The 26,477-nt window shown below is 38.6% G+C and overlaps 1 protein-coding gene across 4 annotated transcripts in view; it reads left to right on the top strand.

Annotated features, from left to right (window-relative positions):
* Positions 1-26,477, top strand: part of LYST (lysosomal trafficking regulator) — a 192,825-nt gene that overhangs the window by 31,044 nt on the left and 135,304 nt on the right. For all 4 annotated transcript variants that reach the window (XM_067711027.1, XM_067711028.1, XM_067711029.1 and 1 more), the window contains 2 exons: positions 8,909-8,998; positions 12,817-13,015. In XM_067711027.1, coding sequence (XP_067567128.1) covers positions 12,824-13,015 — 192 coding nt within the window. In that variant the 5' untranslated portion in view covers positions 8,909-8,998; positions 12,817-12,823. The remainder of the gene's footprint in view (positions 1-8,908; positions 8,999-12,816; positions 13,016-26,477) is intronic.

Below are 26,477 nucleotides of genomic sequence, written 5' to 3' on the forward strand. Positions count from 1 at the left end.
TTTTTGGCCCCGAGGCATGTGGGATCTTAGCTCCCCAACCAGGGATCGAACCCGCACCCCCTGCATTGGAAGGCGAAGTCTTAACCACTGGACCGCCAGGGAAGTTCCCCCTAACTCTCATTTTAAATTTCAAGAATTTTATAAAAATAAACCCACAAAATATATTTTAATTTTTCATATTCAATGACTATCAAATTTTACTTCAATTTTCTCAAGACAATATTTATCTACTATAACATAGGTTGTAAAGATGCTTATATTAATAAAAATATACATAATAAAACGGATAAGCAACAAGGATATATTGTACAGCACAGGAAAATATAGCCATTATTTTGTAATAACTTTAGATGGAGAATAATCTATAAAAATATTAAATCACTATGCTATACACCTGAAACTAATATAATGTTGTAAATCAACTATACTTCAATTGAAAAAAAAGAAAACAAGCTACTTGCAAGAAGAAAAAAAATTTTGGTATGTAAATAGTATCCTAATAAACTTTGTCTTAAGTCTGTAGTTGGGAATCATTCTGATGGTTCTTACTTAACATATGTAGTATGACCAAAAATTTACAGGGTAAAGCCTAGATTAACAGACATTTGCTTGCTTAAATGTTGTATAATTTAATTCAACCGATATGCCTTAACTAACTTATTCCTTAAAGAGAATTCTGTTAATCTGAACAAGCTCAGTTCATAGTATCTTCTCCCCTCTCCCACACAAGTTTCCTGTATTTCAGACATATGGCTCTGTGTTGTGGTTACAAAAGTGTATAGAGAGAGATTTTTAAATCTTGTTTCCTGGTGTACGGATTGCAAACTAGTGGACTTGAGTAAAGGTTCTGGGTAACATTTAGAGATAGCATTTGGTGTTAAGGAAACTTCTTTGCCCACTGTCTAATTTTTAATTGACCTGACAGAAGAAAGGCTGTGTCTTCTAAACTTGGGTTATTTTAGTTCTAGTTAATTAGCTCCAAAAATATCGTATAACTCCCAGGACAACTGTCATGGGATCTTGAACCTGTTGGCTTCAGCTTTTGTTACCTATAGAATGTGGGGTTGGAGAATATGATGTCTAAAGTTTCTGCCATTGTGCAAATGTACGCTTCTAACTTATTCATGTTTATTCCTTTATTCGTGTCATTTATTAAATTGTATAAATAGTGTTATCATTTTTCTCCTCCTAAGTTTTTTTGATTTTTAGTAATGTGTTGCAAAGAATGTGTGAGATCTTTGGGAAAGTCATTAATTAGTCTCTAATCAATATATATTGAACTGTGGAGAGATGGGATTTAGCATAGCTAAGAGTCCATATGAACCAACCCTTGTTTTCATGAAGGCTGCTTCAAATCGTAACAGACTCTGATTCAACAGAACTCATTGAGTACTAATTATTCTGTGCATTGTTTTGTTTAAGCCTCACAATAATCCTGTGATTTGTAGTACTCTCCTCCTTTTCGGTACATAGTACATTTCTGAAAAATATTCTTTCTAATGGTAATTTCTCTAATACTGTTGTAATTAACAGATTTAGGCAAGTACATAGTATTATTTTAAAAGACAGTGTACCAGGATTTTTGGCATTTGATGAAAGATTAGGAATTGAGTGCTTCAGGTGGCACTGTTTGATAAGAAAAAAATACGCTTTTTAATCCGGCTATAAGAATAAACTTCATTATTATAATCTTTTTTTCTTGTCTTCTTCCTTTTACTTCTTGTTTTCTGTAGAAGTCACAAGGCAGGGAAAAGATAAAAAATGCAGGTACCCTCTGCTTTTATTTTCAGTGTTTCCTTGGAAACTACATCATCATAAAGCAGAACATTAACATTTCCGTGCTAACTGGTCTGGGAGGAAAGGTTGTAGTGATCTTTTCTTCCTCCAGATGGCACTCTCTGTTGGAACATGCTCAGCTAGTGCCAAGCCTTTAAAATAGAACTACATACAACATATTCCAAGAATGTTTACTGATATCATATAATCTCCGAAGATCCACATAGCAACTGTATGGGATGGACATCTTCTGGAAAAGGAAGCCAAACTCCACACACCTCTGTGTGACTGGCTAGTAATTGCTTGATTCCAAATCTGCCGCCTTTGTTTTCACCACTGTCACAATGTTGACAATCTGACTATTCAGAACAGATTCAGAAACTAGAAAAAATAGAATGAGTAATCAGACTCGTAAATATTTATTGAATAAGTAATAAATATTGGTTGAATTAATGAATGGATGAATTAGTGAAAAAGTGAACTGTAGCACAATGGACTCCGCCCTTCTTATCACCATGGCCACTTGTTATTTGACAGTTCTTGAGAAGGAAACTTGGTGACCTTTGGAGTACTTCTTGCCATATTGTTGAGCTTGAGATTTTTTTAAAAAATTTATTTATTTACGGCTTTGTTGGGTCTTCGTTGCACATGGGCTTTTCTCTAGTTGCGGCGAGTGGGGGCTACTCTTCGTTGCGGTGCGCGGGCTTCTCATTGCGGTGGCTTCTCTTGTTGCGGAGCACAGGCTCTAGGCGCACAGGCTTCAGCAGTTGTGGCTCTCAGGCTCAGTAGTTGTGGCTTGCGGGCTCTAGAGCACAGGCTCAGTAGTTGTGGCGCACGGGCTTAGTTGCTCCGCGGCATATGGGATCTTCCCAGACCAGGGATTGAACCCGTGTCCCCTGCACTGGCTGGCGGATTCTTAACCACTGCGCCACCAGGGAAGTCCTGTTGAGCTTGAAATTTTATCTTCAATGGTAAATATAATATCATTGGTTGCACTGATTAAAACACAGAAGTGACAGGGTCTTTTCAAATGCTGAAAGGTGAAGAATGTATGCAGTAATGGCTTGGTGTAGGGGCAGGTGTAGTCGTTCTATATGTCAAGAAAATAAATGTTTGAAAATCCGCAAGACTGAGGGTGAAAGCTTAATTCTGTGATCTTTTGGATAATAGATTGTAGAAATTAATCACAGAAGCAGATCAGAGCTAAAATATCAAAGTCAGCTATCCAAATGTCTGTGGGAAGTCTCACTCAATAAAGCAAAACTTATGTTGTTGACTATTTCATTTCCAAAAGGTAAAGGAAATAATCGGGGAGCTGATACTCTGAGCCTAATTTTGACCCACTGTGAGGGCTTAGTTAGACAGTGAACATAATGGGAATCCTGAGAGAAAAGTCATGTCATTCATTCAAATGATTGCCTTCTCTGTGCCACGTACTATTCTAGATGCTGTAGATTTAGCAGTAAATGCCACAGAAAAATTCCCTGTCATCAAGGAGCTTTCAAGAGCTTATAGTGATCTGTTGTCCAGAAAACTAGCTTCATGGTTACTTGGCTACAGTGACCTTTCACTTCACTTCAGACACTGACTTGCAGGGTCACAGTCTGGATGTTGTCATCATCTGGAACTGCTTGCTTCAAAAATCTGCAAATTCCAGTATCTTCCGTAGCACATTCTCTGTTCTTCTCTCTCATAGGGATTGATTACCTGTGTGTCAGCATTTGCCTGGCGTCTTTCTCTTCCCTGCCCAGCCTGTACACATTTTGACCATATGGATCGTTCTTTCACCTGTACCCCTGATTCCCTTCCACTTACGCTTCTGCTGCCTTCACCCACCAAAACCCTCATTTCAAGACCAGTGATACAATCTGTATTCTCTCCTGTTAGATCCAAGCAGCTGAATGCTGCTGGAGAATCTCAAATAGCTGAGGAAATTGACACCATCAGAAATTCACGTTTACAAGCGCATCAATAAATCCTTTTATTTATCCTTGGTCACCATTCTCTCCATCCTTGTTTTCCTGCTGCTCATTTTGCTTTTTGATACCAAACTTATGGTAATTCTTCCAAGGACTTGACTTGAGCCTCTCTTCCTGTCTGTAATGCCTTTCTTCTCTCCTTGTCTCCCTTTACCTGTTCTGCTTTTTCTTGAAGATTATCTCCTTCATGAAGCTTCCCTGACTCCTCAGATTGGGCACAGTGCACCTTATCAGTATGCAGTACCCTGTGTGTTGGTTTGCCTTTGCCGCCATAACGTGATCTTCCTGAGGGGCAGAGACTGGGACTGCTTTCACAGTGTGTGTTCTTAGTACCTGGCACAAAGGGAGTGTTTAGTAAATGATAGCTAAATGAATACATGATAAACAGGAAGAAGAATATGAAGCAAAGCTGGAATATAGAGAATTGGAAATGCAGAGTTCCTAAAGTTCAAAGAAAAGATAGGTAAGGTGCCATAGATACAGTTTCTAGAAGGGAAAGTGGTTGTAAGATGACCATAGACTGGTCTTTATGGAACAATTGGAAATAATATGTGAAGAAAGGTAGAGGTAAAGTGGCCAATTGAACTCAGATTTTAAAATAACGTGCAGAAGAAGTATATGAAACAAATAACAAAAACAAAATTATTTATATATAAAAGAGGAACACAAACCTCTGAAAATAATGAGCTGAGGTTTTGAAAAAGGTTAAGGCTGACCTTTTTACGTTTTATATATAGAAGATGAAAACAACAGGCAAATAATAGATTCTTCCTTGAAACAAACTGACCCTATAATCAGATACAGAGAGTAAATGAAACTTCTCAACTTCTGTTTTCTTTCTGTCTTCTCTGACACGAAGAACGGTCTACACACAGACTAATAAGTGTAGAAGTAAGAAGAATAATAGAAAATTTAAGCCCAAGAGTGAGGAGGAGATTGTATCAGAATCTCTGGTTGCTCTAAATGAATTCACATCCCAGGTTCAGGTTCTGAGAAAATTTGTTAATATCATTGCTGAGCTGGTAATCTTGGAGTTATTATGGTAAATTTGAAAAATTTCAGAAGACTGTGGAGGAATAAAGTTCCAAAATTACAAAAAAGAGTGTAGATTCCATAGATTTTAGTGAGTTTGAAGTTACCTTCACAAAAGATTCTAGCGATCATTTTAAAAGATTTGCAAACGTTTACAGAAGGACTAGACAGGCGGTAAAGGTTAAGGAGATTCTCTAAAACTAATTCATGCAGATCACCCAGTTTCTGCTTTTGATGGGGATGTACAGATACACATCAGGAAAGTGCTGTAGCTGTAACATACGTAGATTTCCACAAGGTGTTTGACATCATCTGTTCTATCATTCTGTTCTTGGGGACACAATGGAGAGTGGGACTATAGTATGGGTACAGTTACTGAACAGCGGAACTTGATCTTAGTTACTAACTGGCAGCCATGTGGGAAATCTTTTAGGGGCTGCAGTTTTGACCCTGTTCCACTCATCAGATTAAAACACCTCCCACTTCTGACTCTCAGCTGGTAAACTTGTGGTTTATTTCACTGAGAAGATAGAAGCCTCCAAATCTTGGTCCTCCCACTGCCAGATACACGAGTGTTCCTGCATCTGTACTCATGGACTCTGTCATGCTTCTCACTCCGTCGGATGAACTGTCACCGTTGCTTCCGCTTGCACATTGGATCCTCTTCATTTTGCCTCCTCGTTGGCCCTGGTATTATCTCCTCTCATTCTAGTTTTTCATCTGTTTTCCTTTCTCTGTTGGAGAAACATGCTGTACAAACATGCTATGATATCTCAGCTTACAAACATGCTGTTATATCTTTTTTTCTTAAAAAAAAAACAGAAATAGCCAACAACGACTCCCCTAGCCAATGTCCCTTTCAAGCTACCACCCATTTCCTTGCTACCCTTTCGGGCAGAGCTTCTCTAAGGAGTTTTCTAGACCCCTTGCCTCCATTTCTTCACCACTCTTTGCGACTCCCCTGAGGCCACTCTTTGACACGGCTGTCTGTAACTTCAGTGTTGCTAAATCCAGCGGTCAGTTCCCAGTTTCCATCTTACTCAACCTCTCAGCAATATTTGACACAGTTGATCAATCTTTCCTGTTTCAAGTTTTCCTCCCCTGGTTTCTGGGAAGGACCACTCCTGATTTTTTTTTTTTCCCGCCTCACATGTTATTTCTTCCTGGTCTCCTATGCTGGAATCTCCCTGAGTCAGTGGTGTTAACCCCAGGGCTCAGTCCTAGAACCTCTTCTCTGCCCCACTTACACTCATTCTCTGGGTCCCCACTGTTCAATACCATAGCCACTAGGCACAGTCCCCATCATTGCAGGAAGTTCTGCCAGACAGCACTGCTCTGGGTTGTTTCATCCATCTGGTCTCATTAAACTGCATCTATATGCTGATAACTCCCAAACTGACTCACCAGTCCCATCCTCCCAGTTTGGTATATCCAGCTGCCTGCTTGATATCTTTTACTTGCTTCCTGAGAGACCCGTCAAACTTGACATAGCTAAAGGCGAACTTTATTTTCCCTCCCAACTAGTCTTACCTGTCCGTGAACTGCGCTATTCTGTCTTTTTTTTTGGGGGGGGGGGCAAGGAAAGGAGGGTGGGCAGGAAGGAGGCTTCCATTCCTCACGAGAGTTCCAGAGGAACACTCCTGTTTCTTCTTTCTACATCTTACTTCAGTCCCTGAGAAGTAGGAGCGAGAGGCTTTTCTCACTTTTGTGGTAATGTTTAACTTCTCTCTTTCTTCTCTTCACTCAGTATCCAGTGCATCAAACATACACTAATCTCAGAGCCCCGGAATACTCTTTCCCCGGATACTCACATGGGCTGTTTTCTTACTTCATTCAGGGTTTTGCTCGGATATCACATCTTCAGGCATTCCTCGCCAGCCCTATCTGAAGTAGCATTCCTGTCACTCTGTACCCTTATTCTGTTTTACTTTGTTTTCATAGCACTTAGTACTACTACCTGACTTTAGAATGGGTTTATTTTTTCTGTCTCTACCCCACTAGAATCCATGGGTAGGGATTTTATTTTTGCTCTATAGTCAGTGTCAAAAATAGTAGCTGGCGTATAATGAATGCTCAATAAACATTTGTTTAATTAAATGGCATATTGATGAAATTTCTGATGACATAAAACTAGGGGTTATAGCTAATACATTGTCAGGTTTTGTTTTGTTTTGGGCATTTATATCACTGTACCTGTCACTGAATTAGAGAAAGTGAAACCTGCTATTTTTCTGGGAAGGTCATTTATATGATTAGAGGCATTTTGTTATTATGCTTTTCATTTATGGTAAATTTTAAGAATATAAAAATTCTAGTAATATTGTTGGGAGCAAGTCTTACTTATTATGTCACTATAACAATAGTTGTATTAGAAGGTGAAAATTGTAATGATGATGAATTTAAAATTTGGCATGATAGTTATAAAGTGCAAAAAGTAATAAGACACAGTTCCTGGCCTTAAGGAACTCATGACCTAGGAGGTAAAACAGTCATATAGATAAGTAGCTACAGGGTGTCCATGTAGTTTGGAAACAGGGGCAAAAATATGTAATGTCCTAAGCACATCTTCAATTTATTTTTTAAAAAACCCTGTATTTTCCGACTTTATGGACACCCAGCATAATATAGGGTGATAAAAGCTAGAATACAGCTGTGAATAAAGAGTGATGGCAGAGTGAAGGAGGGCACAGCTGACTGTGCTGGCGGATAGGATTATGATCTTGGATGGAGTGAGACTCCATGGTTATCCAAGCTGGGCTGTGTAAAATATGGAGCTAAAGAAGCCATGTCAGTTTAAGAGCATTAGAAAAATCCCTCAGCTTGGCCTAGAAATGTCCCTCGGTAAGAGAGAGCGACAGATGGATCCAGTTGTCTGTTAGCCTCCACTTCTGATGGCCAGGCTGAGTGAGCTGGAATCGTTTTAGTATCGTGAGATAAATGGCCCCACCTTGTAGTAGTCCAAGCTAGAGGGTGCCGGTAGTCAGCTCAGTTCATACAAGACCTCCTTATGCTCATGATTTTTTTACATCTTTATTGGAGTGTAATTGCTTTACAATGGTGTGTTAGTTTCTGCTCCATGATTTGATTGATAATTTCCCCGCCCAAATTCTAGAGTTAAAACTACAGGGATGATGCAGTAGGAGCAGGTCTGGAAGGTGTTTTGAGACTCCATTCCAGGGCTGTTTCGTTTGGTCGAGCAGTTGATGCACTGGTGCTTGGCCAGTGGAGTGGGCGAGTAGGACTGAAATCTAGCCTGTGCTTTGATAGCTGTGTGCCATGGGCTGCATCAGCCTAGGAGGAGGTGCTTTTTCCCTAATTCACACAAAGTCCTATGTAGTGTTAACAGCAGCTCTGTCCTATTTCCTGCCTACTCTATTCTCAAGGGCCTAGAATAGTGTGGTACGAGAACTGTTTGTCAAGCTGGAAGGAATTCAAGACAGTTCTCTAGATTTGAGCATTTTAAAGCAATTAAAGGTCGTTTTGATTTTATAAACTTGTGGTTCAAAATAAACCTTTATGTTTGCCTTATAACTGTGATAAGGAAGTTTTTTCTCATGCCTCTGCCTGGTAAAAACTGTAGAGAAGGAGAAAACTACAGAGAAGCACCTTCTTGCTACCCCAGAAGTAGGAATTTATCCTTTGGTATTCTAGAAATAGCCTTCATTGTGTTATACACAAAAGATTAATTCATTTTTAAAAATTCAACAAGGCTAGGAAATTTGGTGGTGGTTTATTCATTGTTTGGCTGTAGTATTTTCTGATTTCTCATATATCCTCAATCTAGATTTCATTGTTAAGAAGACTGATGTTGCCTGATTCTCCTCCCTTTGTAGGGATTTACCTGGAGGTTATAAGTTGGGGGTTGGGAGAAGAGCCGTGGGGAGCTACAGGCAGGTTACCTTTTTCAGATCAAATATGTTCCAAGACTCCATCTCTCAAGACACCATTCTTGAAGCTACAGGCATTTTTTAGTGTGTTCTTGAGATTCAAAAAAATCGTTGTCTGTTTCATACATCAGATATGAAGACTGGCCTCTTGTTTTTATGTCAGAACTTCAGTTGTTAAAAATATTTGTTTTACTATTGCTGTTAATATCTTTCTCCTTTTTTTTTTTTTGGTAGGTGAAGCTTTATTCTAAGATTATTTGTTTCGTCTAGTTCATGAACTCAAATCATAAAGACCCTAAATGTTACAGAAGTGTTGAAAGATTGGTAAGTATTTAATGTAACATATATTAGCAGTCAGAATCCTTGGTTCAGTCCAAGACTTTGAAACTATATAGTTATGTGACATTAAATTTTTAAACCCCAAAGTGAAAACAGCTAAACTTTCTAGATATGTAAATTGTGGTTTATTCATACCATGGCATATTGCAAAGTGGTTTAAAGGAATGAACTTAATGTCGAGAGGGAAAAGCAAAGTTATGAGAGGATGCATATAATATACTATTTTTTATTAATTTTTATTGGAGTATTGTTGCTTCACAATGTTGTGTTAGTTTCTGCTGTGCAGCAAAGTGAATCATTTATACATACACATATATCCACTCTTTTTGAGATTCCCTTCCCATCTAGGTCACCACAGAGCACTGAGTAGACTTCCCTGTGCTTTACAGTAGGTTCTCCTTAGTTATCTATTTTATATATAGTAGAGTATATGTATCAATCTCAATCTCCCAATTCATCCCACCCACCTATAATATACTGTTTATATAAAGTGTTAAAAGTAACTAAAACAGTACTGAATATTTTATGGCTATAACATATCAAAATTATAAAAATATGTATGGAAATGATAAACAGCAACTAGAGAGGTAGAAGAGGTGTGGGTGGAGTGTGGCTTTCCTGTACTATAAGGTTTGATTTCTTTACACACATACACACACACACAGACACACCCACACATGGGAACGGAACTGAACATAGCATAATGTTAATACTTGCTAGATCTGAAGTCTGAGCATTGGCTATAACCTCACGTTATACGTTCTTTGCACTTTTCTGGGTATTTTAAATATTCCAAAAAAATCTTTAAAAATTACCATGCAATCATCTTTTCAGTTGACATTCAGAATGGCTGAAAGGCAATAGGTAAATTCAGCATTCCTATTAGATGCATAGGAAGAAATAAGTATTTCTTAATGTGCAAAGCAAAAGTGTCCCCATCACCCCTACCAGTGTTGTTCTGTTAGTACTCATGCAATTGAAAGAGTAGAAACTGTGTGAATATTGGATAGAAAAATTCAGAATTTTTGTTATTTGTAGATGACAGGGTTTTATATCTGGAAATTCTGAGAAAATCAATAAGAGAGTTCAGTGAGAAGTTTGGACATATGAGTAAAGTTTGGATATCTCAAAATAAATCTACTTCCTATAGGCCTCCTATATACCAGTTTTCTATCCGAGTAAGAATGTATCAATATAATGGAAAATAAAATCCCATTCAGAATAATGGCAAAAAACATAAAACACCTTGGAATAAACCTAACAGAAATGTGTGAAGCCTATTATATGAAGTAACAGCAATTTCTACTTCAAGGACATAATAGGATAAATGTGCAAATATTGTAAGGATGTTTATTACAGCTTTGTTTATGATAATAAGAAACTAGAGATAACCTAAATGTCTAACAGTGACAGATTGGCTACATAGTGATAGTACATCTAATAATGAAATATATGAACTGTATGTAATATATACATGCAGTGGAATGTATTAAAAAGAGTAAGCATGCAGCTATTAAACAGAGTAAAAGAGGGCTCCTGGGAAAAGATTTCTGAAATATCTAAATGAAACAAGCAGGTAATAGATCATCTATATGTAATACCCTATATATGTAACTGTGTGTATATTTTATACACGTTTTTAAATCAGGAAAAATGTTTCTGCATATATTATAATACTTTTTACTGACATGGCATCTTGTGCTTTTGGGAAGTGGGATTGAAATTATTTCCTCATTAATTGTCTAAAAATTCACATTGATTTTCATTATCTTAATTTCTTGAAGATATGCCCGAATTATTACCACAGTTTTTTAGTTTTTCACATTTTTATTGTTCGTAAAGTTGCAGTGTGCCTTGCAAATGATGGTGTCTTAGAAACACTGTCAGTGGGCTGCAGTTGTGGAAGAGTTGTTCTTGTGTGCCCATGAGGTGACCTGGGTCATAGCTGTTCACATTGTCAGCACTTCAGTTGAGTAACATGAATTGTTGTACTATATCTGTTGAGTTTTCAATGTTTCTTGGTTATTTTCTGAAATTTTCTACCGACCTCATCTGGTAAGGTTAAGAAAGCCACCAGCATCAAAACTTACAGAATGATGTCAGCCTCTTTGGAAGAAAATCCCCGGAACAATAGGGTAGCACTCTTAAGAAATGTTGCATGGTGGATGGTCCTGGTGGTCCAGAAGGTGATATTGTATGGAAAATTCTAAGTGATAAGAAAGCATTGTATTATAGTTTAATTGGCAGTGTTTTTTCTTTTGTAGTGGTACACTAAATAATTATGTATCTTAAAATTAGTGACAGATTAAGTGAAATAAATTAATAAAGTTGGATAAATACAGACTGAATATAAATCAGGTTACTTGATTTATTGAACAATTTTACTTTACAAAAGCTTATAAAGAAGTAATATTATATATAATAGCGGCTATTGCTGCATTTTGGGATAATGAGCGATGTACCTTTTTTTATACTTTTCTTTTCCTAATGTTCAATATTTAAAATAATGGTACTTGTTATATTATAGAGGGGATTGTTATTGTAACAATACCTAGAATTCTGATGGGAATCCAGGAATTAAACCATCAGGCTCTTGAATGAATAGGAACCAAAGTAGTATTAGGAATTTCTTCGGTCTCTCCCTTTCATGTTTATCTCTTTCTGCATCCTCTTGTTTAATTTTCACTCAGTTGGCCTCAGCTACCTCATAGTGACCACCACAGGGTCATCTCTCTGTGACTTTCCAGCACAACTATGCCCCTAATTCAAATTCCTGTGAGAGAGAAAGAAAACTTGATTGGCCAAGGCCTCTTTGCAGGCTGCACCATACGAGTCACATCTTGCAGCCATTGTATTTGTTGGCTGATCCTGAATCAGGTGTGTGTCAGCTGATTCGGGCCCAGAGACTGGCAGTGCCTCTTGGCAGTAGACATAGTCACATGGCCCATTGCCTTCTCAGCAGGGACGATGGAAGGTCTTCCCCCAAAGGGTGAAGGAAGACTGCAATACACATTTCATTTAATTTAAGCTGTCAGGTTACAAGGTTCTCAGGGTAACTGGGTGTCTCAAAATTACTTTTAATCCTAAAATTAAACTATTTTGAAATTCTTTGGGGATTTTGTTCTTCATGCTTTTTCCTCTTCTGAAGATTTATACATGTTTTCCTTTACATTTGTGTTTTGCCTCTCTTTTGTCTGCTTTACTGTACTGTTTTCCTTAATCCTAAAATGTCACACTGCCCTTTATTTGATTCAGATGTGTAGCAAGAAATGAAGTGCCATAACTTCAGCTGCTAGAATTCTTGTATTTTTATTCACCTGGTGGTAAATCTTTTCCCCACCCACCCCTCATGTGTTTGAGGACGTGGGTCAGTGATCGTGGCTTCTATCAAGTGAAAAACAGTTTATATTTTTAAAAGATCCATTTATCTTTCAAAACATGTACAGCAAGAATATTTTATAAGTTATGCGTTTACTTTTATTCTGCAGTGAGGCGTTTAAGAGAGGAAGTCAGCGTCTACCTTAACTGCCACCACTCCCTAGTGTCTTCTCTCCCCGCGCTTTCACGTACCCGTGCGTGGTTCCACTCAGCCATTTCACGCCCAGGACTAATTTCTGCCATGTAGGACTATTTAAGGAGCCCCTGACTAGGTCGGAACTATGTCTGAAAAGATTATAAGGTTAGATACCAATGCCCGGTAATTTAAAGTTAGTCTTCAGTTAAAAACAAACAGCAACAAAAACACATAGTTTCAAACATAATTTTTAGTTTTTCTAATCTCTCTTCTATTACTTATTTTATAGCTCGGTCATGAGCACTGACAGTAACTCATTGGCACGTGAATTTCTGACCGATGTCAACCGGCTTTGCAATGCGGTGGTCCAGAGAGTGGGGGCCAGGGAGGAAGAAGAGGAGGAGACACACATGGCAACCCTTGGACAATACCTCGTCCACGGCCGAGGATTTCTGTTACTTACCAAGCTAAATTCTATTATTGATCAGGTAACATTTTCATATCAAATCATTTTTTTATCACTAAATTTTAGTTAATTATAGATACGTAATTTCTGGGTTACATAATTTCTGAGAGTCTCTTTGAGATAAAGTTCTATGTCTCACATCACTCAGACAAGGAAAAGTAGCCCCATTTGTAAACATATTATTTATTTGGATACTTTTCAAAATGTCTAAAATACCTTACAGTTATATATAGCCTTTCTTCTAAAATGGTTTCATATACACTATGCTTTTTATCCTAATTCCAGTGTGAGATAACTATGATTATTAGTAGAGATAAGATCACGATTCAGAAACATCATGTATTTGCACTTTCAGTAAGTACAGGTATGTTTTTGAAAAGTTTAGTGTAAATGATATCTAGGGAACTTGCCAATTCTGGGGTGAAAAAAGTAGAGAATCCTTTGTGTAAGCTAATAATTACTGTGTCTTTCATCTTGTACACATCTAGTTTTTCATACACTACTGTGTTTGCTTAAACTATGGTAAGAACATATGGTATTTTGCTGTTTCCTTGTTATAGAATTAACAGAATTTTAAAGCTAGTTGGGACTATGGAGATGTTTTCATCTAACCTCCTTTGGTAGGTGAAAGACTGAGATCTGGAAACATTAAGTAGCTCATACAAGGTTAACTTGAAGCCCAGATGTGATTTATATCTATTTCATTTTAATAGAAAACAAATACTTATTTTATGAAGGAAAAGTCCACCATCTACTAATTAATGCAGTTAGATAATAATATTTCAATTAACTTGAATTTAAAGGATAATAAGGGCTCTGTAGCACCAATATGATGGACAGCTTTAAACACTTTAAATGCTACTGGCTTTAGATGTAAACTTAACCATTGTAAAATAAAATTTCTTTGCCATGAAAGCATTTTGCTAATAAATACATATATTGGGTAAACATAGATACTAAAATTAAACAGTATCTGTTTTCACTCTAAGCTAAGGAACCTAACAACTATAAATCAGGACGTATTTGTTCACTGTGGTGTCTACCTGTCATGGAATTTTCCAGAATATTTGCAGGTTTATGTATTTTTAAATTTTATTTATTTTTATTGAGGTAGCATTGATTTATAACATTATATAGGTTTATATAATTTTATTCTTTTTTCTGAATGTGGTTTATCAAATGTGACTAAATGTAATTTAATTTTTATATATTTGTATGACTTTTTTTTTTTTTTTGCGGTACGCGGCCCTCTCACTGTTGTGGCCTCTCCCTTTGCGGAGCACAGGCTCCGGACGCACAGGCTCAGCGGCCATGGCTCACGGGCCCAGCCGCTCCACGGCATGTGGGATCTTCCCGGACTGGGGCACGAACCCGTGTCCCCTGCATCGGCAGGCGGACTCTCAACCACTGCGCCACCAGGGAAGCCCTGTATGACTTTTCCATAAATAAATTTTAAAATCAGAAAAAATTATTTGTTAGACCACATATAGTGATTTTTTATTTCAAAATTTTGATGACTTAGTGTGCATATCATGCTCTATTCATCTTCTTACCCCACATTAGGACAATTCAGTGCTTTCTCTCTTTTTTTCTTAAGATACTATATAAGTAGCATCAGAAATATCAGTTACCCAGGAATAAATCTGATAAATTATGTACAAATTTCTCTATAAAATTCTATAAAAAATTGTTGAGAGAAACTAAAGAAGACCCAAATAAGGGCAGAACTACATAATTTTCATGTATTGGGAAAAATTAATATTGTAAATATATCTGTTTTCTCCAAATTGATCTATAGATTCCAATGCAATCCCAATCAGAATCTCAATGGCTTTTTTTAAATGACAGCTTTATTGAGCTATAGTTCACATATCATAGAATTCACCTATTTCATATGTACAATTTGGTGGTTTTTAATGTAGTCACACATATGTGCAACTGTCACCACAGTCAATCTTAGGACATTTTCATCCTCTCAAATAGAAACCGGTGCCTTTTAGCCATCACTCCCCTATCCCTCCCATCCCCCTTGGCCCTACGCAAACATTAATCTACTTCCTGTCTTTCTCTTTTAAGTTGTGAAATATCTTTTTTTTTTTTTTGCGGTACGCGGGCCTCTCACTGTTGTGGCTTCTCCTGTTGCGGAGCACAGGCTCCGGACGCGCAGGCTCAGCGGCCATGGCTCACAGGCCCAGCCGCTCCGCGGCATGTGGGATCTTCCCGGACCGGGGCACGAACCCGCGTCCCCTGCATCGGCAGGTGGACTCTCAACCACTGCGCCACCAGGGAAACCCGTGAAATATCTTTTAATGTACTATTAAATGATTGAACGCATTCAAGTCATAATTGCAACAACATTTTTTCCTATGGTAATATTTTTTAATGCCCTCTTTCCCCCAGTCACTCACTTTCTGGAATATCTGTAGCAATGGTAGTAGGGACAGTAGAAGTAGAAGTAGAGTGAAAATAAATAGCCATTTTAAAAATGAGACTTCTTGGGCTTCCCTGGTGGCGCAGTGGTTGAGAGTCCACCTGCCAGTGCAGGGGACACGGGTTCGTGCCCCGGTCCGGAAAGATCCTGCATGCTGTGGGGCGGCTGGGCCCGTGAGCCATGGCTGCTGAGCCTGCGCGGGCTCCACAACGGGAGAGGCCACAACAGTGAGAGGCCCGCGTACCGCAAAAAAAAAAAAAAAAGAGAGACTTCTCAAGAGTTAATTGTTTAAACCAGAAAATGGAGAATGATCTTTTGGTTCTTTAAGGGGAATTTAATTGCATAAGATTTAATCATTTAAAATGGAATCAAAACACTAGATGCTGTACAGGAGGAACTTTAGCTTTTTTTTTTTAATTGGGGTATAGTTGTTTTACAATGTTGTGTTAGTTTCTGTTGTACAGCAAAGTGAAGTAGAGTTCCCTGTGCTATAGAGCAGGTTCTCATTAGTTATCTATTTTATACATACTAGTATATATATGTCAGTCCCAATCTCCCAGTTCATCCCACCCCCACTTCCCCCCTTGGTGTCCATACGTTTGTTCTCTTACGTCTGTGTCTCTGTTTCTGCCTTGCAAACTGGTTCATCTGTACCATTTTTCTAGATTCCACATGGAACTTTAACTTTTGTATCTGTGCTTCTCATGAGTTGGAACACTTCTTGGATACTCTAGAGAGGAGGCAGTTTAAGCCCTTGTCCTTCTATGCAATACTTTTGCTTTATTAACAGATATTTAATATACAGAATTAAGCAGACTTTTTACTGATATATAATTTACATATAGTAAATGCACAAATGTTAAGTGTATTGTTGGATAAGTTTTGACAAATATATACACCTCTGTAACCACCACCCAGGTCGATGGTTAGAACATTTCCACCACCCTAGAAAGTTTTGTCATACTCCTTTTCAGTCAGCCACTCTCCTTCCCCCACTGCAAGATAACCACTGTTCTGACTTTTAACATCTAAGTGTAGTGTTGCTTGTTCTAGTACTTCACGTAAATGTAATCACGCAGTATGTACTCTTGTATCTCGGAGATTCATCCATGTTGATTGAATCGGTAGTTCACTACTTTTTGTTTCTGGTTAGTATTTTGTTGTATGGATATACCATAATTTCTTTAACTATTCACCTGTTGTTTAACCTTTTGGGTTGTTTACATTTGGCTATTTTGAATAAAACTGCTGTGAATATTCTTATAGATGTCTTTGTGTGAATATATTTTCATTTCTCCTGGGTAAATATCTAGGCATATGATTTCTGGGCAAAGGGTAGGTATTTAACTTTATAAGAAATTGCCAAACTGTTTTTCCAAGTGGTTGTGCCACTTTTCATTCTCACCAGCAGTGTATGAGAATTCCAGTTGTTTTACATCCTCTCCAATATTTGACACTGCCAGTCTTTTTAGTATCAGCCATTCTAAGTGAATATGAAGTAGTATCTCACTGCAGTTTTAATTTGCATTTCTCTGACAACTAATGATGTTGAGCATTTTTTATGTGCTTATTGGCCATCTGTATATCTTCTTTTGTGAATGTCTGTTCAAGTTTTGTGCCCATTTTTAAAGTCAGGTTATTCGTTTGTTATCCAGTTGCTGTAATTCTTTAAGTATTCTGGATAAAAATCTTTGTTAAATTGCAAATACTTTCTTTGTGGCTTGCCTTTTCGTTTCTTTCTGCATGCAAGATCTTAGTTCCCTGACTAGGAATGGAACCCATGCTCCCTGCAGTGGAAGCACGGTCTTAACCACTGGAGCACCAGGAAAGTCCCACCTTTTCATTTCTTAACAATGTCTTTCGAAAAGCAAAATTTTTTTCCTGTGTGAATAGTGCTTTTTGTATCTTGTCTAAGAAATCTTGGTCTTGCAAGTCCAAAGCTGCAAAGATATTCTCTGATGTTTTCCCCCCTAGGGGCTTTTTTGTTATTATTTTTACTTTTAGGTCTGTGATCCATTTTGAATTAATATTTGTGTATGGTGTGAGGTAGGAGTTACGATTCATTTCTGCCCCTTTCTCCTTTATAGTTACCCAGTTGTTCCAGCAACATTTCTTCTTAAAAGTCTGTTCTTTCCCCCACTGAAAAACCTTGCCACCTTGGTTAAAAATCAGTTGACCATATATTTATGGTTTATTTCTAGACTCTCTATTCTACTCCTTACCTGTCACCTGTTCTTTCACTAATACCATACTGTCTTGATTACTATAGCTTTTATAGTAAGTCTAGAAATTACATGGTGTAAGTTCTCCAATTTGTACTTCTTTTTCAAGAATGTTTGAAGAACATTCTAGATCCTTTGTATTTCCATATACATTTTAGAATCAACTTATTATTTCTACAAAGGGCCTGCTATGATTTCACTTGTGATGTTGTTGAATCCAGAAATCAATTAGGAGAGAATTGACATCTTACATCTTAACAATCCTGAGTTTCTTAATCCATGAGCATGGTATAAATCTCCGTTTGAGTCTTCTCAAATTTCTCTGCAGTATTTTGCAGTTTTAGTGTAGCGGTCTTATATTTTTTGGGGTAAGTTTATTCTAAATAGTTTATTCTTTTTTATGACATTATAAATGGCATTTAAAATTTTTATTTTTCTGTTTATTGCTCATAGAAATACAGTTGATTTTTATACATTGACCTTGTGTCTTATGCTTTTGTTAAATTTATTTATCCATCTTAAAGTTTTTCTGTGGTTTCCTTAGGATTTTCTGTGTAAACAATCATGTCATCTGTAAATAATGATAATTTCACTTCTTTTTTTTAAAGGATAATTTCACATCCTGCCTTGTGTCGACCTTAGGGAAAAAGGTTCAGTATCTCACCATTAAATCTGATGTCAGGTCTAGATTTTTCCTAGATGCCTTTTATCACAATGAGGAAGTTCTCTTTTATTTCCAGCTTGTTGAGAGTTTCTATCCTGAATGGATGTTGGATTTTGTCAAATGCCTTTTCTGTGTCTATTCAGACTATCATATTATCTTCCTATTAATGTAGGTGAATTACATTGATGGTTTCTAAATGTTGAAGCAACTTTGCATTCCTGGGATAAACCCCATTTGGTCATAATTTATTATATACAGACATGTTAATCTACTTATTCTTAGGGAAAAAATGCTCTGCTTAAGTAGCAAAAACGTAACCTTTTTAATGGTTAAAGTTAGAGTGGACCTATACTGAGACCTTTACAAGTTTTTTGAAAACTTGTAAACTTGAAAACTGCCCAGCCTAAAAAGTAACAATTATCCTTGATTTTTTTTAACATCTTTATTGGAGTATAGTTGCTTTACAATGGTGTGTTAGTTTCTGCTTTATAACAAAGTGAATCAGTTATGCATATACATATGTTCCCATATCTCTTCCCTCTTGCATCTCCCTCCCTCCCACACTCCCTATCCCACCCCTCTAGGCGGTCACAAAGCACCGAGCTGATCTCCCTGTGCTATGCAGCTGCTTCCCACTAGCTATCTATTTTACGTTTGGTAGTGTATATATGTCCATGCCACTCTCACTTTGTCCCAGCTTACCCTTCCCCCTCCCCATATCCTCAAGTCCATTCTCTTATGGACTTATCCTTGATTTTTTAATCTTGGTACCAATATCAACTAGATGGGTGGCTTTAGTGACTTAATTGCTCCAAATCTCAGTATCCTCATCAGTAACATAAATGCATCTAGTTGGATGACTTAAAAGATCTCTTCCAACATAAAAATGATTTGTTTCCATGTAATATTAGATAATAATGGTTTCTAATTTTTTCTGTACCCTAATTATGAACATATATATAGCTTAATTCTAATGTAATTGGTAGAAAATTACATGATTTATTACCAATACAATATACCAAAAAAGAGCTAATATACACAACCATGTGTTATAAATATACTTTTAAAATTTCCAGTGTGTATAATTTCCATACCTATTCACATTCTATGGATGTTCTATAAAGTTGTTACTTATTTTACTGAGTAAAGTATGAAGTTTTACTGAAAGAGGCTGTACATTTATGGACAAAATGTAATTTAAAAAATAGCTGTTTTATGTGTAAGAGAGTACTTTATTCTTCTTACATTCCTGTAGCATTGTCACTTTAATATATAGCACTACATAAATGGCCTATCATAATAATACATAAAATAAGTATAATTGGAAAATAATCAGACTTTTAAAACTGTGGCTACACAGTTCATTCACTGGTTTATTCAGCAGACCATTATGTACCTACTATGTGCTAGCATCTCTGCTAGATGCAGAAATACAAGAGCAGAGTCTGTCTTTACCGGGAGCTCATAGCTTTTGAAGGGATGGACAGATACATATTTTTTTAATGGTGACAAAACAGTGTGAAAGTATTTGGGGAGTGTAAAGGAGAGAGTCCTCAGGAAATGCTTCTTAGAGAAATTGACATGTTTAAATAGGGATTGGCAATGTAAAGGGGGAGGAGGCATTAGACCAAGGGAACTGCAAATGCAAACACACTGAGGGTTGGAGAAAGATCAGCTAGTAGGGTTAGAGCAAAGGCTGCATGTGGGGGGTTGGCTAGTCGGGAGACTGGAAGGCATAGACCATGTGATGGCAAGCCTTGTCTACCATAGTAAGGAGTCTTAATTTTATTCTGAAAATATTGGGGAGGTTTTTAAGTAAGAGAATAGGCAATGAAAAGTATTCTTCAGATTGGACGAGTCAGTCATTGATAATATTATTAGCAAGAATTGCTTCTGTTGGAGAATAATGCAAACGTTAAATTTAGTAAAGGTAATAATAAATAAACTTTAACTTACTACCTCTAGTTCCACAGATTCTGTTTACACACATGCCAGGATTTATCTGTGTGTGGTTGGTCTGGCAGGGGTGAGGGGGAGTGTAGGGGATGCTGACATTCCTACTGCTTGGAGGAGTGGGAGTATGATTGCAGTGGAAATGTTAGCCACTGGACAGCAGTAGATAATCCGCTGTATTATCTCCCTGTGCACCCAGGCTACTAGATAGGAGCAATGAGTACATCAGTTGATTGCTGTGTAACAAACCACATTCCAAAAACTTAGTGGCATAAAACAATGACTTATTTGCTCATGATTCTGGGGCAGTTCAGACAGGCTCAGCTGGGATCACAGGCTCTGCTCCTGTGGTGTCGGCGGGGCTTACATCCGAATGTGCAGTTGGTTGGCAGAAGACTGAGGGCTGTCGGATGGGGCCGTTGGCCAGGCCGCCTCGTCAGTTGTCACCCACGCGGCCTCTCGTCTTTCAGGAGGCTAGTCTCAGCTTCTTTCCATAGGTGGAAGCATTCTAAGAGGGTGAGGGGGAAGCTGCAGGAAGTCACATAATCTCACTTCTGCCACATTCTGTTGGTCAAAGCAAGTCACAAGGCCGGCGCAGGTTTAAGAGATGGGAACATAGAGTCCAGCACTTGATGGGAGGAAATGACTGTGGCCACGTTTTATCTACGTAGTCTCCCCTCTGGCCACGATTATTAGCGTCCCTCCCACACCCGCTCCCTACCAGAACTCTCAAAGTAACGCTCCACAGTGGCATAGGCCCGAAGTCCCTGAGCTCACGATGTGCGTCACTCCGGGTGCCCTCGGGGCTTCCAAGTGCAGCACTTTGTTTGCAGCTCTTCTTGATTGAGAGGCTTGTGAGTAAAAAGACAAGTAATCTGCCCCCCGCACACCCTGCACACAGTGATGAGATAGGAACAGGTTAACCACACTACACACTTGTATTCAGCAAGCAGGTGACAGGAGGCACATAGCAGCCATGAATCCACTGAAATGCAGCCAGGCGTGCGTCATCACACACGTTGCTCTGGAAGCAGGAAGTATGTTTCTGTTCCTTCGGAGGGGTTCCCTAGTCTCTGGTTCTCCAGGGCTCTCGGCTCCACCCTCTGAGATGTCCTCTCTTTTCCAGAATACATAGCCCATAATTTCAGCTTTCTCATTCTGCCTCCTGCCTGTAAAAAAGTGGGCACCCAGAAGTCTCATCATTTTAATCTGTCTCTGCCCCTTTTAGTCCAAGCTGTGTATTTTTTAGTAATACAACTTCTTTAAAAATATTGTGAGTTTCTTCTGAACCTTAGTGGAGTTCAGTCCATGCCCCCAAAGCCAAGTCTATAATTGTTTTTGATACAGGCCTCTCTCTACCTTGGGCATGTAAGGCTTGTGTGGAACAACGCACTCAAGATTCTTAGTAGTACTTTTGTCTAGCTAATAGGGTCTACTAGGTACCACCTTAAGTTTTCCTGGAGTCTTAACTAAGAGTATTGCAGCCATTTAATAACCTTTTTTTTTTTTTTTTTTTTTTTGCGGTACGCGGGCCTCTCACTGCTGTGGCCTCTCCCATTGCGGAGCACAGGCTCAGCGGCCATGGCTCATGGGCCCAGCCGCTCTGCGGCATGTGGGATCCTCCCGGACTGGGGCACGAACCCGTGTCCCCTGCATCGGCAGGCGGACTCTCAACCACTGTGCCACCAGGGAAGCCCTAATAACCATTTTTGATGGGAGAGGAGGAGGACAGGGAACGGGGGCTGGTTGGGTGAACTATGGCCTACAGGCCAAATCCTGCTGTCAGTGATCTGTTTGTGAGCAGCACACAAGCTAAGAAGAGTTGGTGTTTTTAAAGCATTGGTGAAAGAAACAAGAATATGCAACACAGACCATATATGACTCACAAAGCCTAAAATATTTACATTCTGGCCCTTTACAAAGTGAGTTTGCAACTCCTGGTCTAATGCAAGAAAAACTATTAGCATGATGTTTGACATCATGGGAGAAACAGTACATACAATTATCCTGAGACATCAGAATAACATTTGACAGAATTCATCTCTTCTTGACAAAAACTCTAAAAATAAATTAATAGAGGGTTTTGTATACAAAGAGTAGAAAAACCAAAAAAAAATTATTTTATTGAAGTATAGTTGATTTACAATGTTGTGTTAACTTCTGCTGTACAGCAAAGTGATTCAGTTATACATATATACATTCCTTTTCATATTCTTTTCCATTATGATTTATCATATGATATTGAATATAGTTTCCTGGGCTATACAGTAGGACCTTGTTGTTCATCCGTTCTATGTATAATAGTTTGCATCTGCTAACCCCAAACTCCCAATCTATCCCTTCCCCACCGCCTCTCCCCCTTGGCAACCACAAGTCTGTTCTCTATGTCTGTGACTCTGTTTCTGTTTCATAGATAAGTTCATTTATGTCCTATTTTAGATTCCACATGTAAGTGATATCCTGTGGTATTTGTCTTTCCCTTTCTGACTTACTTCACTTAGTATGATCATCTCTAGGTCCATCCATCTTGCTGCAAATGACATTATTTCATTCTTTTTGGCTGAGTAGTATTCCATTGTATATATATGTACGACATCTTCTTTATCCATTCATCTGTCCATAGGCATTTAGGTTGTTTCCATGTCTTGGCTGTTGTGAATAGTGCTGCTGTGAACATAGGGGTGCATGTATCTTTTTGAATTATAGTTTTATCCGGATATATACCCAGGAATAGGATTGCTGGATCATATGGCAACTCTATTTTTAGTTTCTTGACAAGCCTCCATACTGTTCTCCATAGTGGCTGTATCAATTCACATTCCCACCAACAGTGAAGGAGGGTTCCCTTTTCTCCACACCCTCTCCAGCATTTATTGTTTGTAGATTTTTTGATGATGCCCATTCTGACTGGTGTGAGGTGATACCTCATTGTAGTTTTAATTTGCATTTCTCTAATGATTAGTGATGTTGAGCATCTTTCATGTGCCTGTGGGCCATCTGTATGTCTTCTTTGGAGAAATGTCTGTTTAGGTCTTCTGCCCATTTTTCGATTGGGTTGTTTTTTTGTTGTTGAGTTGTATGAGCTGTTTGTATAGAAAAACCAAAATTATTTTTAATTCTTCAGATTGGCAGAAGCTTTGTAATAGAACCAATATAAGAATAACTCTTTATTACTATTCTGTTTGACATCATGTTTTAAAAACATTCGATGGTAAAGTGGAGTATGAAAGTAATGACAGCTTAATGTGAGAAAGATGGAGAAATAAAAATTTTTAAAGTGATGTGTACAGAAAAATCCAAAAGATCATCCGAAAACTGTTCAGCAAAGTTATGGAATATAAGTCAAATATATTGTTTCCTTTAACTAAAGCTGTATAGCTAGGAAATTTTAAAAAGATTCTGTTTACAGTACTATTGAAGATATGTTCACATATGTGTGTATAGATATATGTATTTTAGAAATAATTATAAAATTCTGATAGAAGAAATAAAGGGCTTAAATAAATAGCACTTGGGACTTCCCTGGTGGTCCAGTGGTTAAGACTCCGCGCTTCCTCTGCAGGGGGTGCAGGTTCAATCCCTGGTTGGGGAACTAAGATCCTGCCTGCTGTGCAGCACAGCCAAAATGAATGAATGAATGAATAAATGAATAAATAAATAACACATATTTCTGCTATGTCTGGAGCATTAAATTTAATTAGCACGCCAAAATTTAAAGTAATACCATTAATACCAATTAAAATAACTTCATTCCATGTTCCTTAGCATGTCATTCCTGAGGTCCTTGATCTGGTGCTCACCTGCCTGTGTAGCTTCCTAAACATCACCTCTGGTTTGGGATCTCAACCTTTCCCCCCAGTAAACTTGCCCTTTCTCTCCCATCCTGCCACCACTATTTCTGAATGGTTAGGATAGGTACTTAATATAAAATCCAGTCAAAACAATAGAATTGTGAAAGGGATGGTGCCTGGCACCTGGTAGGTACTTACAATATGCTTCTTACTACCTGGATGAGAGTGATTTCACTGTTTATTATTGGTATGGGGAATTTAAAAATGTATGACACAGTCATTTTCCCTGCACAGGGGGAAACATAAAAGTGTAAGTATTAAATGAGGAGTCGTATGCTTTCTGTAGATTGGACAGTCTAGGAATAGCCAGGGAATGGATCTGTTTGTGTCACGTACTGCCTAATTTGGCATATTGAGCCCTGAGCTAAGTGGGAAGGAGCGAGAGAAGTTCCAGGCCGTGTGTTGCAGAGGCCAGGGGCAGGAATGCCAGCTCACACAGCAGTGGTGATTTGCCAGTGTACTGTGGGGAAACAAGGGCTGAATTATAAGGGCAGCATGTCTATAGCACTTCTTCACACACCCTTGAGGTTTCACCAAGCTCTGTTAGAAAGTTATTAGTTCATCTGCTGAAGATAAAGACTCAGCTTAGGAGGACTCTGCAGGAATGACCTGCCCGAAGTTGGTTTACACTTTTTTTTAAAGACTATATCTTTTGCTGGCATCTTAAAAAATGTTGAGATACATACAGAGTACAAGCTATACGTGTGAATGTTATATAGACATCTTTAGTCTTATTAATTCTGAAGTAAAGCACATAAAAATGGGGCCCTTTGATATAATTTTTACTTCACATCCAGAATTCAAAGTCATTCATGCAGGTAATGTTTATGGATATCTGACTATGTACTAGGCATCGAGTGGCAGAGAAGGGAGGTGATTGCTAAGGACTGGAGCCTGAGCCCTGGAGTTCATGCTCTGAGAGAGGCCTGGGAAGTGTGTTTGGAAAAGTTTCCCATCGTATTTAGAGATAAATCCAGACTCCTTCACATGACCCCCAAGGCCACGTTGGATCTGGCACTGTCCGCCTCGCTGACCTTCCAGGCTTATCTCCTAGCGCCCTCCCCAATGCTATGCTTCAGCCACACTGGACTGCCTGCTGTTCTATGGAAAAGTCAAATCCATTCCCAACCCTTTATATACTTCCTGTGAGCCCTTTGCTTCCCTGTCTTTGCATGGATTCTTCCTTCTCATCAGTTAAGTAGCTGCTCAAGTGGCCCATCCTGACTGGCCAGTTTAAATGTTCCCCTTTCCATCACGCTGTCCTCCCTCTCCTGTTTAATTTTCTCCGTTGCACAGCATTCTGTCTGGAATTTTCTTATCTGTGCCCATTATTTTCTGTCTCCCTTGCTAGAGTGTCAGCTTTGTAAGGATGTGAGTATCGTCTTCCTTGTTCACCACTACATCCAAAGCGTCTGGCACATAGTAGGGGCTCAATAAGTATTTGTTGAATGAATGAAAGAGGAAAATGGGCATTCAGACATTAACCGTTCAGCAAGTTGGTTGCTGTACTAAATTAGAGGCATGAAACCCAGCTTGACCTAGGGGGGATTAGAGAAGTCTCCCCATAGAGGAATTAAGACCTGAAGAATGAGTTGGCATTTGGCAGATGGGAGGATGGTGAGAGAATTGCAAGAGCAGTGTATGTGAGGAAGATGTTTGCAAAGACCAGTGGTGTTCAGGAAACCCTTAATAGCTGGACATGTGAGGAAGGGTCAGATGTGGTGATGGGAGCTACAACTGGACAAGTCAGTAGGAATCGTGTCATGAAAGGTCGTCCAAGCCTGAGAAGGAGTTTAAATTTTACTTTTGCAGAATTTTGAGGCTTTTCATAACAAGGACACTAGAAAGTGATAGTCTGAATCTATGTCTCTGCTTTCTCATTCCCTTCGACTCTTCAGCCTATTGTAATCTGACCTGCACCCTCATCACTCCGTTAAAACTTTGCTTGTTAAGGTCACCAGTGACCCTCTACTTGCTAAATACTTTCCTGCCATCATCTTACACAATTAAAGAACAGCAGCTCTTGACCTGGTTGACCTTTCTTTCCTGAACTGCTCTCTTCCCTTGATATTTCTTGTTCTGCTTCTCTTTGGGGGAAGAAAATACTTCTCAGTCTCCTTTGCAGGCTGCTCTTCAGGTCCACCATCCACAGTTCTTTCAATGTTGTTCTCCAGAGCTCCATTCTGGGTAGAATTCTCTTGTCTTCCTGATACTCTCCCTAGGAAATCTCACCCATGTCCTTAACCTCTGCCCTGATGACTCCCACAGGTAGTCAACTGCAAGTCATTTCAGTTCTCCCTTACAGTTTCTCAAGTATGTCTCCTCCTTTTCAATTTTACTATCCGAGGGCTTCAGATCATTAT

This window comes from Pseudorca crassidens, chromosome 16, assembly GCF_039906515.1.
Source record: "Pseudorca crassidens isolate mPseCra1 chromosome 16, mPseCra1.hap1, whole genome shotgun sequence".
Taxonomy (NCBI): domain Eukaryota; kingdom Metazoa; phylum Chordata; class Mammalia; order Artiodactyla; family Delphinidae; genus Pseudorca; species Pseudorca crassidens.